Source organism: Pantherophis guttatus, chromosome 14, assembly GCF_059756535.1.
Source record: "Pantherophis guttatus breed Tessera chromosome 14, ASM5975653v1, whole genome shotgun sequence".
NCBI classification, from domain to species: Eukaryota; Metazoa; Chordata; class Lepidosauria; order Squamata; family Colubridae; genus Pantherophis; species Pantherophis guttatus.
In genome coordinates, this window is record NC_142076.1 from 9,295,159 (window position 1) to 9,308,775 (window position 13,617).

Below are 13,617 nucleotides of genomic sequence, written 5' to 3' on the forward strand. Positions count from 1 at the left end.
ACGGCCAATTCACCACGGCCAACTCATCATGGCCAACTCACCACAGCCAACTCACTATGGCCAACTCATCATGGCCAATTCACTATGGCCAACTCACCACGGCCAACTCATCACGGCCAACTCACCACGGCCAACTCATCATGGCCAACTCACCACGGCCAATTCACCACGGCCAACTCATCATGGCCAACTCACCACAGCCAACTCACTATGGCCAACTCATCATGGCCAATTCACTATGGCCAACTCACCACGGCCAACTCATCACGGCCAACTCACCACGGCCAACTCACCATGGCCAACTCACCACGGCCATATCCCTGGAAGTTTTTAAGAAAAGACTGGACAGCCACTTGTCTGAAATGATATAGGGACGTGATGGTGAACCTATGGCACGCGTGCCACAGGTGGCACAACTTCCAAATGGAGCATTTTCAGCCTCCAGAGAACCTCCGGGGGGGTGGGGAAGGCCGTTTTCGCCCTCCCCAGACTCCTAGAGCTCCTAGATGCTGCAAAGGTCATAAATGGGAGGATGTGTCAATCAGTCACTTTGTTTCAGTGTTGTGTAACACTGAAGAGTCATTCAACGAAGGGCTGTAAGTCGAGGACTACCTGTGATGAGGTTTCCAAGACAGAAGTTAGGATTTCCCAAAGAAGGGGGAATCGTAGCAAGAAATATCTGTTATCCCTATTGCATTTGTACAATTCTGTTAGCGTCTCACTAACTTTATTTAAAGGGGATGTGGTGGCTCAGTGGGTAAGATGCTGAGCTTGTCGATTGGAAGGTCGGCAGTTCAGCGGTTCAAATCCCGAGTGCTCCCGTTACTTGTCCCAGCTTCGGCCAATCTAGCAGTTCGAAAGCACGCAAAAAATGCAAGTAGAAAAATAGGAACCCCTTTGGTGGTTAAGCGGCACCTTTGCCATTAAGTCATGCCAGCCACATGACCACGGAGACGTCTTCGGACAGAGCTGGCTCTTCGGTTTTGAAACAGAGATGAGCACCGCCCCCTAGAGTCGGGAACGACTAGCACATATGTGCAAAGGGAACCTTTACCTTTACCTTAACTTTATTTAAAACAAATGGTTCAGATCCTACTTTACATCCTGTAAGATTTTTTTAAAAAAAACTACCCAATATAATTAAAGCACAACGATAACAAAATCAATTTTAATACCCGGAGGAATCCACATCATGTTGGAAAGGAAATGAATACTCCATCTAATGAGCTGGAAACAATCGACCTTTGGCAGTCGGTCTGCATTTTTAAAATACGTATATATTTTCAATCTCCAAGGTGATATATTATGTCATCACAGAACCGAGTGGGCAACCTTGGCAGTAGATTTTGGATAATATGTTAATAGAAAAAGTGCAGCCAGCAAGTCCGTACCTTGTATCTTTGGTTTGAAATGCAGAAATGAAATATTCGTGTTTTTACAGCTAGATAATTTCTGCCAGATTTAAACGACTGAAATCTTAAGAGTATTTGGAGGACTAGGAAGGAAGAGTTGGAACTTGGAATATTTCTCCCTGATTTGAAAGTTTTTAAGAAGAGATTGGACAACCATTTGTCTGAAATGGTAGAGGGTTTCCTGCCTGAGCAGGGGGTTGGACTAGAAGACCTCCAAGGTCCCTTCCAACTCTGTTGTTGTTGTTGAAGAAGAAGAAGAATTAATCTTTAATTCAATTCCCAGTCTGGGACTGGTAAAATCTTAACAGTTCAAGTCCTAACCAAGGACATAAGAGCTGTTAAGGAAATATCTGAGTGCTGTATATAGACAGTTCCGAGTGGGGACTGTAAGAATGTTCATGAACTGGAATAGGGCATAGCAACAAGGTCAGCCAATGGGAGCTGAGACAGCAAGGAGCCTGGGCGTGGCTTAGCTGTGCTTAGCTCTGAATGCTGTGCTGAGAACTGAAACTGAAACTAGTCTGCTCTCTGAACTGAAACGGAAAACTTCTCTCCTCTGCCTGTGTTTTGCCTGTAACTACTACCACGTTGGAAAAACCTGCTTTTGGTATTGTTGGAAGAAATATCCTTATGGGTTCAGCTCCAAGTGGGGGAAAAGACACTGGAAACATGGAGACTGCTTGGGAAGATGGTTTAATGGTGGACAGGATCACATGGTTTGAGTTCCTGAACAGAAAACAGCCGAGATAATAATAATAAATAATAATAATTTTATTTCTATACCGCCCTTCTCCCGAAGGACTCAGGGCGGTGTACAGCCTATTTAAAAACACAAGACAAAACAATGATTAAAATTTAAAATAATTAAATAAATTTGGCTCAAATTTAAAACCCCAGAAAATTTAAATACCCCAATTTAAAACTATTATGTTGATAGCCCGGCCTGGCGGAAGAACAGGGTCTTCAGTGCGCAGCGAAACACCTGGAGATCGGAGATCTTACGTATTTCCGGGGGCAGTTCGTTCCACAGGGCTGGGGCTCCCACAGAGAAGGCCCTCCCCCTGGGTGTCGCCAGCCGACATAACTTGGCTGATGGCACCCGGAGGAGACCCTCTCTGTGGGAGCGAACTGGTCGGTGGGAGGCTATTGGTGGCAGAAGACGGTCTCGGAGGTACCCGGGTCCTATGCCATGGAGCGCTTTAAAGGTGGTAACCAACACCTTGAATCGCACCCGGAAGACCACCGGGAGCCAGTGCAGCTCGCGTAGGAGGGGTGTCACATGGGCACAACGAGTTGCGCCCATAACCACCCGCGCGGCCGCATTCTGGACCAGTTGGAGCCTCCGAGTGCTCTTCAAGGGGAGCCCCATGTAGAGAGCATTACAATAGTCCAACCGGGAAGTAACAAGGGCGTGAGTGACCGTGCGCAGGGCGTCCCGGTCCAGAAAGGGCTGCAACTGGCGAATCAGGCGAACCTGATAAAAGGCCCCCCTGGCTACGGCCGTCATATGCTCTTCTAAAGACAGCCGCGCATCCAGGAGGACACCCAGATTGCGAGCCCTCTCCGTGGGGGGCAAAGATTCACCCCCAATAGTCAGCGATGGCACCTGCTGACTATATCGGGGCGCCGGGAGCCACAGCCACTCAGTCTTGGAAGGGTTGAGTCTGAGCCTGTTCCTCCCCATCCAGACCCGCACGGCCTCCAGGCAGCGAGACATCACATCAAGGGCATCGTTGGGGTGATCTGGGGTGGAGATGTACAGCTGAGTATCATCAGCGTACAGATGGCACTTCACCCCAAAACCACGGATGATCTCACCCAGCGGCTTCACATAAATGTTGAACAGGAGGGGCGAGAGGACCGACCCTTGCGGCACTCCCCATGCGAGACGCCTCGAGGTCGACCTCTGTCCCCCTGCCAACACGAACTGCGAGCGGTCGGAGAGGAAGGAGGAGAACCACCGCAAAACGGTGCCCCCTATTCCTAACCCCCTCAACCGCTGCAGCATGATACCATGGTCGATGGTATCAAAAGCCGCTGAGAGATCTAATAGGACTAGGACAGAGGAGCAACCCCTGTCCCGAGCCCTCCAGAGATCATCCACCAACGCGACCAATGCCGTTTCTGTGCTGTACCCCTGCCTGAAGCACGACTGGTACGGGTCTAGATAGATAGCTTCATCCAGGTGCCGGGGAAGTTGTCGTGCCACCACGCTCTCAACAACCTTCGCCACAAAACAAAGGTTGGAGACTGGACGATAGTTGGCTAATTCAGCCGGGTCCAGGGAAGGCTTCTTGAGGAGGGGCCTCACCACCGCCTCTTTCAAGGCGGCAGGAAAGGCACCCTCACTCAGAGAAGCACCTATAATCCCCTGGAGCCAGCCTCGTGTAACCTCCCGGGAGGCCAGTACCAACCAGGAGGGACACGGGTCCAATAAACACGTGGCGGCACTAATCTTACCCAGAACCCTGTCCACATACTCGGGAGTCACAGGATCAAACTCCTCCCAGATAACATTCTCAAGACCTGCCCTTGAGATGCTGCGAGTCCCTGGGTTTTATGCCCTCTCTGGGCTTTGAACCTCCTGGGGCACAGGAGAAGAGTATCCTGATTGGTTGTCAGATTCCCAGTGGGTGGGGGGATCTTAGCTAGCCTTACTGGCTGATGTAATCTTCCCAGATGCCATGTGGTGAGTTTCTGTTGCTAGATGGGTCCTATTGTGTTGCAGATGATGGTCCATTGACAAAGGGGGGAGGGAATTGGGTTTCTGCCTCTGTCCTATTGACAAAGGGGGGGGCAGGAAGGTGGGAGCTGCTTTGTCTTTAAAACATGTTTCTCCATTTCTCATCGAGGGAAATATATTCTGCCTTTTTAATATTTCCTAAAATATTTCATTCTTCTAGGAGAGGGGTGAGTTCTAACTTCCTACAGGTATTGTATATTTCTTTCATGTGTTATTATGGATATAAAGAGAAATTAATGAATCCTGCTGAATCAGTTACCTGTGTGTGCTTTCTGGATTTGATTGCTGTTGCAAAGACTATTATGTAAGTCTGGTAGATATCTTGGCCCATAAATCCAAAAGGATTCCCTAAATTTATTAGGCAACATCACATGGAGTGCTGGACTTTACACAACCCATACACAACCCATATTTTAAATCAGTGGACCTGATGTTATATCCTTTGGTATCTGCTTGTACCAAATGTAACTTTGTGGCTCTCAGAGTCTCTTGAGAAAAATTAATAAGAACGGTTCAGAGTTACAGGAATTTCAGAAATTGAACTGTTTCCTGAAGACTCTGGCATCTACAGGAGTAGACTGTAGAGAGCAAGGGAGGTGACCAAGAGATCATTGAAGGAACCCCAGTAGCAGAAGAAGCAAGTTAAGTCTAGTGAGAGGGAGAATATTACAAAGAGACACAGATTAGCCTCTCACTCAGCTCCATGAGATATAAGAGGGGGGAGGAAAAGGAGGAGGAGGAGGAGAAGGAGAAGAAGAAGAGGAGGAGGAGGAAGAAGAAAAAGCAGAGGAGGAGGAGGAGGAGGAAGAAGGAGAAGAAAGAAGAAGAAAGAAGAATGCAGTACTTAATAAGGGTATGCAATACCCTTATATGCTTCTGGACAGAACTTCTGAAAGTTCTTTTAAAAAAAGAAAAAAGAAAGTAAGTAGAAAGAAAAGAAAATTTTGGCCCTAAGGCTTGTTCATATCAGGCCCAAAGAACCAAGAATAACATGTGGAGTTACTTCTGAGTAGTTCCTCCAGTGTTATCTGCCTAAAGACAGAATCTTGCCAGATTAAAGAGATTATCTGCAATAACTATAGACATACCCCTGTGAATTGCTAGGGAGGGTCACCAGACGTTCCAGCTGTGTGTCTCTTTGCCCTCTGGAAAGGAGCCCCTCCTTCCAGCAACTCTGGATTACATCCCACCATATCTATGAAAGGGAGGGAGGGAGGAAAGAAGAAAGAAGGAAGGAAGGAATTTTCTTCTTTTGCTATTGGTGCCAAAACTCATTTACAACAGATTTAATTAAACCACAGAATTTGCTGCCAGAGAATGCAGGCATGCCTGCCAACTTGGTTGGCTTTAAAGAATTAAACCCATTCATGAAGTACAAATCTATCAATGGCTGCTAATCAAAATGATTCAATGCCAGTTGCCAAATAAGAAGCACCATCCAACTCAGATGGTGCTAAGGGGGAGGTGCTGAGTCAGTTCAAGTCCTGCTTGTTAGAGATATCGGAATATTCGTGATGAAAGCAAAACGCTGGATTAAGTCAAGATGTTTAGCCTGATCTAAAAAGGGTGGCTCTTCTTTTTTGAAGGAAAGTGAAAATCATACACAAGTATGTTGGCTTTGAAATAAACCCAGCAATCGCTTCCATGATGGAGAAGTGCACAATGAGTGATTCAATATGAACTCAAGTGCAACATCCCTCATGCTACGTAGTTCTAGCTACTCATGAGATGCCAACTGTTGGATCCCTACTGGCCTCACAGCATTCCTTACACCCAGCATCCCTGGCCCCCCTCTTGGCCATCATACAGGTAGTCCTTGACTTATGACTATAAAGGAACCTGCCCGTCATAATTGTAGGTCATGACAATCATTAATTGGGTCATTATTATTAATAATAGTAATATTTTCTTTCCATTATTTTTTCATCTTTTTCAATTTTATATAAATAACTTCACTTTACACCTTATGCTGCTTCTCAGTTACTCCAGTTGTTTACATTCTTTCTTCATTTCCAGAAGTGTCTCTCTAATTCCTTCTACCCAAACGTTAACAATAAAATATTCATCTTAATTTACATTGTTATCAAAATTAATAATATCCTGAGATTATTTATTTTCAGCTTTCCATCTGCTGTAGTTTATCACAAACATGTTCTATTCCTTCTTCTTTGCAAAAATAGTCACTTTCATGATTTCAACATTGTTATTCTCTTTACAATTAACATTTTAAAATGTCCATTTTAATTTACATTGATATCAAAATTAATAATATTGTCAAATTGCTTATTTTCACATTTCTATCTATTAAGATTTAATGCAGACAAACTCTATTCATTCACCTTTATCATATATTCACTTATAATCATTTCCCACCATATCATATTTTTTCAATTTCTACCATATTATTCTTACATACTTCTTTATCATTTCATTTTCAATGCTTTCATCTAGCTAGCATCACAGTATATCTATATCCTATAATTCTTCTCTCTTACCACTACTATAACAATTAAAATTCCATTCTAATTTTAAAAACTATCAAAAATACTATTATTATATTGTCTACTTTCCCATTCCCATTTATTAATCTATCTCAGATATATATATTTGCCAATTTTTACCCCATCATCCTTCATCTTTAACCATCATCTCTAAATCTTTTTAGCATCCCCTTTTCTAATAATTTTTTGCATGACCCTCTATCTCTCTCTAACTTCTCAATTCTCTTATATATATATATATATGTTACATTTCATCTTCTGTCTTCCTTTTATCTTTTTTTGTTGTATTATTTGAGCATCCCTCACCAAAACTTTCCCTTGTCTCTTCCAGATTTTCCCCTTCTTTCCTTTCGCCTGTTTCTTTTTTAGGGGGAATTCCCCCCCTTTCCTCTCTGCGCTTTTTACTTACCCAACCATTTCTATAATGCTCTCAATCTGATTTCTATCTTTTAATATTTTCTCTTCAACATTGTTAATTTCTTGTTTCTCATTTAAATTTCCCTCTTCCAACTTCTCTTCATTTTCTTTTCTTGTATATTTAAATAAATTTTCAGTTTCTTTTTTGCCTATTAAAGATTTACGCATACTTTTAAACATCAAAAGTAACTCTTCATACATCTGCAACTCCATTTTATGACCATTTAAAAGGTTACTAATACCTCCGCAATTATATCTCTATGCACTTAGCCAGAATTTTAAGTCAATATAGTTCTCTTCTTTTTCTTCTTCTTTCGATTATTCCTTTGTTCTTTAAAGTTAAAATGTTATTCTCAATTATTAATTATTGTCCAAATTCAACAACAGTCAAATCCAATTATAAAGCTATCTTCCAGAAGAGACGGGAAATAAAACAACCACCCAGTTGTAAAACAGATGTAAAATTCTCACAGTGTCCAAATTATCTTCTTCTAGATGGCCAAGGTCAAAATTTCCAGCTGCTATTTCTTCTGTTTTGTCTATTTGAGTAGAATGTTACAGTACTTTTTCTTTCCTCCAGCAGACGGCACTCTCTGTTTCTACTCCATTACAAAGCAGGCTATTTTATCCAATTGTCTGTCAAAGTGTCCAATGATTTTTAAAAGTTCTCTTATAAATTATTGTTTTCTTCCAAAAATCATTTTTTTTCTTTTTAAAAATCATTTGCTTTTCCCAATTTTCCAAATCCAAGACTTTCTGTTAGATACTTTATATTACAATCCACACCTTCTCTTTGTTCCACGTGTATGTTTTTTTTCCCAAATGTCAAATAGTCGCTAGTCAAAGCTCAGAAATTCTTTTAAAACTTCAATTTTGATTTTTCTTAGTATAAATTGGCATTTATCTCACCCAGTTCTAGAACTCCATCCAATTGCTACTCTTGCACAATTTTTCGGTTCGGTTGTCCCAGCTTCAAGGTGGCCACCATATGATGGCCGCCGCACCTGCTGCCACTTCGGGAGAGCTGTTTCTGTTCCAGGGAGGAAATTGCCAATTCCTCGCAATCCACAAAACACATACCCTTTCTTCACCGTCCCTACAAGATGGCTATGGCTCAAAAGCCTCCTGGCAGCGGTTTGTCCGGCTGGATTTTGTGCAGCTCATCAGAGCCCACTATTTTCCAATCCATTCCCACTGCGATATCAACCAGAAGTCTGTTGCCAAAGGATCTGAAGCCCACCCTAGACCAGAAGTAAATGCCGTTTTTCAGCAAAACCATCATAAAATACTATACTTTATTTATTTGGCCAAGTGTGATTAGACACACAAGGAATATGTCTCTGGTACAGAAGCACAAAATGCAGATATGTGACTAGGGGATGCTACAAACATCCATGACTGTAGGCCGTTTCTTGAGCACCAGAAATGGGGTCATGTGACCATGGAGGGTAGCTGCTGTGAGACCTTCAGAATGATGTTACTACGTCGTCGTAGCTCTCATCTAGCGATGATAACAGTATATAAACCTGTTGCTGCTCGGAAAAAACCACCTCCTTTTGATGTAGCTCTCGAAAAATGCTTTTTATGCAATTCAGATGTGTTAACATGTCACTACCCTTAAGGAGTCGTGTGTGAAACAACTTTTGTGTAATGTTAATTTGTGCCCCCACAGTGTCATGAACATAAACACGTTTCAAATTGCCCCAGCATCTTGCAGCAGACTGTTCACCCTCGATGTGAACAAGCTGGGTATCATCTAGAGACAAACCAATAATACACAATACACTCTCATTCTTCCTCTGGAACTCGGCTATCTTCCTGGCATCCTCAGCATCGTCAGCATTCCAGGAGGTCACATCTGGTGGATTCTGCACTACATTCCATAGCCCTTCTTTGCGCATCAGGAGACTGCACTTGGTGGACCAGGATTTGTAGTTGGTGCCATCCGGCCGGGTAACCAGCGATAAGTTGGGAGCTTGACCTTGTGCCATCCTCACCATGATATTAAATACGTATCAGAACGTCTGGAGCAATAATGTGTGTCACAACTCTCTTATTGCTGTAACTGGTACACACACTCTGGCACTGGGCCCATAACCAGTGTTGAGGGTAAAACTGCCCTCTGCAAAGTGGTGCAACGGACCAGACAGCGAATAGATACGTTGCTTAGCAAAATACACAGATACTCACAGACTCTGAACGTTTAAAGAAAAATAAAGTCTTTACTTGTAGTAAAACAAACTTGGCTTCTCAAAACAAAGATAACACTTCTTCAAATAATCACGGTTCAACACAAAAACATCATTTGCTTACAATTCCAGTTCTCTCCAGTAACACAGACACAGTTCCTTTCAGCAGTTCAATCTTCTAATAGCAGGAGCAGAAGTGAATGAACTTCCTGCCTTCTTTTATGTCTGCTTAGCACAGCCAATTAGTCATCTTGTAGCAGTTAAAGTTACAGAACATAGTTTTCTATATATTATCTACCCAACCGTAGGATAAGCATCCAACAGAATCCTTGGAGAGAAACGGGGGTTAAAAATTTGATCTGAATGCAGATCATTTTCACTGACTATCTGTTGAGGATTGGGTGCACAGAAATGATGGCCGTGCTCATGATCAGTTTTATTTCTCTTTATCTGTTCTCTATTTATAATTTCTTCCACCCATAAATCAAGAGGCATCTGGTAACTCCTTTTCAGGTGAATAAAATTTAATTACAAGGCATAAACTTTCACGAGCTCTCTAACGAAATCTGTTCGTTGGGATAAAAGAGGCTGCCAAACTCCTGACCTGGGGAAGTACCATAGGGTAATACTATATTTCATCTAAAAAAGAGCCCAGAATTGTACAGAAAACAGCATTAATGCATGCATACACACAGTGCAAAAACTAAGTGAAAATTTTACCTTTCCCCCTCGCTTAAATCCCAGTTAAATTTTTTTAAAATTTGATTTATATGTCGCCCTTCTCCGGAGACTCAGGGCAGTTTACAATGTGCTAAGCAATAGCCTTCATCCTTTCGTATATTTTATACAAAGTCAGCTTATTGCCCCCACAAACTGGGTCCTCAATTTACCTACCTTAGAAAGGATGGAAGGCTGAGTCAACCTTGAGCCTGGCGAGATTTGAACCTGCAGTAATTGCAGGCATCTGGTCTTAATAACAGGATGCTTTAGACCACTGTACTACCAAGGCTCTTGTAAAAATCACCATGATTTAAGTGACAGTCCTCTGGTTATTCTCCCCAGCAAGGGCTTAGATAAATAAGCAAAAATAAAGCTTTACAGAGACCTATCCAAATGGAATATATGTAGAACAGTTCGCCTCCTGAAGTTCTGGAGCTCCATCAGTGGAGTTTTTCATCCAAGGCTGGGCAAGCTCTATTGCCTAGAAGGGTGTGAGGATTCCTGCCCTGTGGAAAGGGATGGACTAGAAGCTCTCATGATGCCTTCCAAGTCTAGGATTCTAGGGTTCTTAACCTGCCCTCCGGAAATGACTTTCCAGAGATCATAGCTGCCATTGTTCTTGTTCTTTCAGACCTTGAGGAAGCAGTGGAGACAACTGAAAGAAGGTTCATGCTGAAGGAGCGTTGTGGACCAGAAATGGCCCAAAAAGTCTTTAACTTCTGGAGGAAATGGTCCCACGTTCCTCATTATTCATAGTTGGGGGACCTCTCGTCTGCTTGGCAGTCGTCCCAATCTTGCAGTAGAGCTGTCAATGAAAGCAGAAGATCACAAAACATCACCAGGTCATCGTCAACCCAATCAGCATCTAATCTGGAGATGCCCTCAAGGTTCCTAACCTTCGCTCAGAATAGAAACGTCAGCAGCTGGTGTACCAGACAAGCCCCCATTCAACCCTCTTGAATTTTTTAATATCAAATTTTAATCTCAGCCGAAGAATTCAATTACACCCTCGCTCACAAACTGACTCTTTAACTCCTTTTATCCGACAAATCTGTGTCTTCATTGGCTCCTCCCCCCCCCACCGTTCATCTGCTTGCTTTCCTGCTGTTACTCCGCTTCTGCCTCTATAATGGAGCATGAGAGGAAGGATCAGATATTACTCCCTCACCGGCTGTCTCAGGAAACCTGGTAAATGTCATTTTAGAAATGAGAACTACCCCTTTACCAGCTACAAGTGGTCCTTGACTTACAACTGCTAAACATTCTGTAAACATCGTATTCAGAGGTGGTATTCAGTCGGTTCGCACCGGTTCATGCGAACCGGTGGTGGGAATTTGGCCCCGGTCACCAAACTGGTAGCGATGGCCGGCTGGCCACACCCTCGAACTGGTCCTCTGGTCACCGCTCACTTGCCCTGACCGCCATGTTTGTTGCCGCCATGTTCTTTGCGCATGCATATCCCATTGCCTTGCAAGTCCAGTGGGATGCACATGCACAAAGAACATGCAGCGACAGCAGCAGCTTTGCCAGCCGCTTTCCAGCAGCAGCGGCTGGCTGGAGGCTGCCAAAAACTCCGTTCAGCTTGCCTTCCAGACTCTGGACCAGCCGCTGTGGAAGGTAAGCAGCCCGAACAAAGGCGGTGGTGGGGGAGGAAGTGGGGCTAGGGCCGGGGTCGCTAAAGGAGGGATAATGGGGGTGACTGGTGAAGGGAGGGCGCAGGTAGATAGGTAGGAATTCAAAAAAATTTCATACCTTTTCATGTGGGCATGGCTAGGTGGGGGGGGTGTCATGTGACTGAGTGGGTGTGAGTGACATCAAGTTGGCCACGCCTACTAAGTCACATGCCCCCCCCCACCTAGCCACACTTACCGAACTGGTAGCAGTTGCTAATTAGAGCTTATAAAACTAATACTATACCGATCTTAGAGTATTGTTCAACTATTTGGAATCCCCACCATATATCTGACACCAGTACAATTGAGCAGGTTCAGAAGTATTTCACGAGAAAAGCTTTGTGTCAGGGTTCCGACGGATGTCCTAATTAAATCATGAGTCTTGAGCCAAGCTTCAAAAGAAATACAGTCTTTATTAGGAGCTTCATGTCGACATGTTCTCAAGTTGAAGCCATCTCTGACCCTACGTAATTTACGCTCCAATTATGACCCTGTCAATTATGATCCTCTCTCCCCCCGGGGTGTGTCATCAATTGCATTCACCAACGGAGCAATTTTGTGGGTTGTAGAGGTCACTCCCCTCTGGCTGCTGTAGATAACCCCGGGATACAGCCTTGAGAGAGATAAGATAAATGTGCATATATCTTTGATATATGCACATATATCAAAGATATATGTGCATATATCTTTGGAGGCTATGCCATTTCCCATCCCCCCTGGCCTATGGTGACTCGAGAGCAGGCCAGGGATGCTTTGCAAGTTGACATTTTGTACTAGATCTCACTAGGGCAGGGTACCCCAAATCTGAGTAAATTACCCCAAATTGGGTAAAAGTAGTTTTTTCTTTGGGTAATGACACAAACCAATTACCCATCGCAAAAGGGGCATTTAAATTGACTTAAAGATTGCCGGGTGTACTAAAATAACTCTCAAATATTCCTATTAAGATGAAAAACTGAAACCACCAATGGTTATTGGTGCAAACGATGTAAAGATCATTGAAGGCTACTGTTTTTATAATACAGGTAGCCCTTGAGTTATGACCATCTGTTCAGTGCCCGTTTGAAGTTATGATGCTGCTGAAGGAAAGGATCTATTCTCCCTTTCTCAAACCTGATTCTCAAACCTCATTAAGATTGACAGAAGAAAATATTTGTAGCTCAGGGTTGAACGGTGATGTCCTTGATGGAGTCTCTGAACTTAGTGGCCTTCTTGTACACATTTCATTACCAAACTAGGTAATGCACTGATGATGCAAGAATACCTCCAAGCTCAGAGAGTACCAAGATATTCTGATAAATAGTTTTCGGTTTATGAAAGAAAAGGTTTGGGAAGCACTTGCAGTAGGTCAAATTGAGATTCTCTTGGTTTGCAATCATCTAAACCTCACCCATTGGCGACAGGCAAGGAATCATCTATATCCAACTGCAAGCCAATTTATTCAGGACTTGTAGGATCTAGCTTTGTTTAGTTCAGATTCGATATTGTGCTGAGGGACCTTTGTTTCAACTCAGATCAAGCTCCCTCATGGCCAAGCAAAGTCAAGTATAGAGTGATGGTCAAGGCAAGATACAATCAGAACTTCAGCACCTTGGACAGGGTAATGTTTGTGCAAGGCTTGGAAGAAATCTTTCTTGCTTTCTAGTTCTACCATCCTCCCGGCTGCCATGTACTGGAGTAATAACAGAAAAGAAGCTGGTTTTTCCAGCAGCATTGCCTACAAATGGAACTTACCATCTCTTGTAGCACTTGACAATGAGTTATTCTCCAACAGTTCATTGCCTTCTGCGATCAACATTCTGGCAAGTTCTGAAGAGAGAAGGGTAGTTTCTGAAACCTCTTTTGTCTTGTCCTCATCCTCTTGGCTGTCAATCCTTAGGAGGGAAAATGTGATTGTTTGTGAATTCCTACTTCGTAGTCTCTTGGTGTAATGGGATATGAGGATAACCTTGGGAGACAGAA

The 13,617-nt window shown here is 43.3% G+C and overlaps 1 protein-coding gene across 2 annotated transcripts in view; it reads right to left on the minus strand.

Annotated features, from left to right (window-relative positions):
- Positions 1-9,768: 9,768 nt before the first annotated feature.
- LOC117667378 (syntaxin-binding protein 4-like) overlaps positions 9,769-13,617 on the minus strand; it is a 94,006-nt gene continuing 90,157 nt past the window's right edge. Inside the window, exons 20-21 of one of the 2 annotated variants that reach the window (XM_060692973.2) lie at positions 13,390-13,529; positions 9,769-10,787 (exon numbers count right to left, since the gene is read on the minus strand). In XM_060692973.2, the coding sequence (XP_060548956.2) occupies positions 10,729-10,787; positions 13,390-13,529 (199 nt within the window). In that variant the 3' untranslated portion in view covers positions 9,769-10,728. The remainder of the gene's footprint in view (positions 10,788-13,389; positions 13,530-13,617) is intronic. The other variant, XM_060692971.2, reaches the window with a different exon arrangement.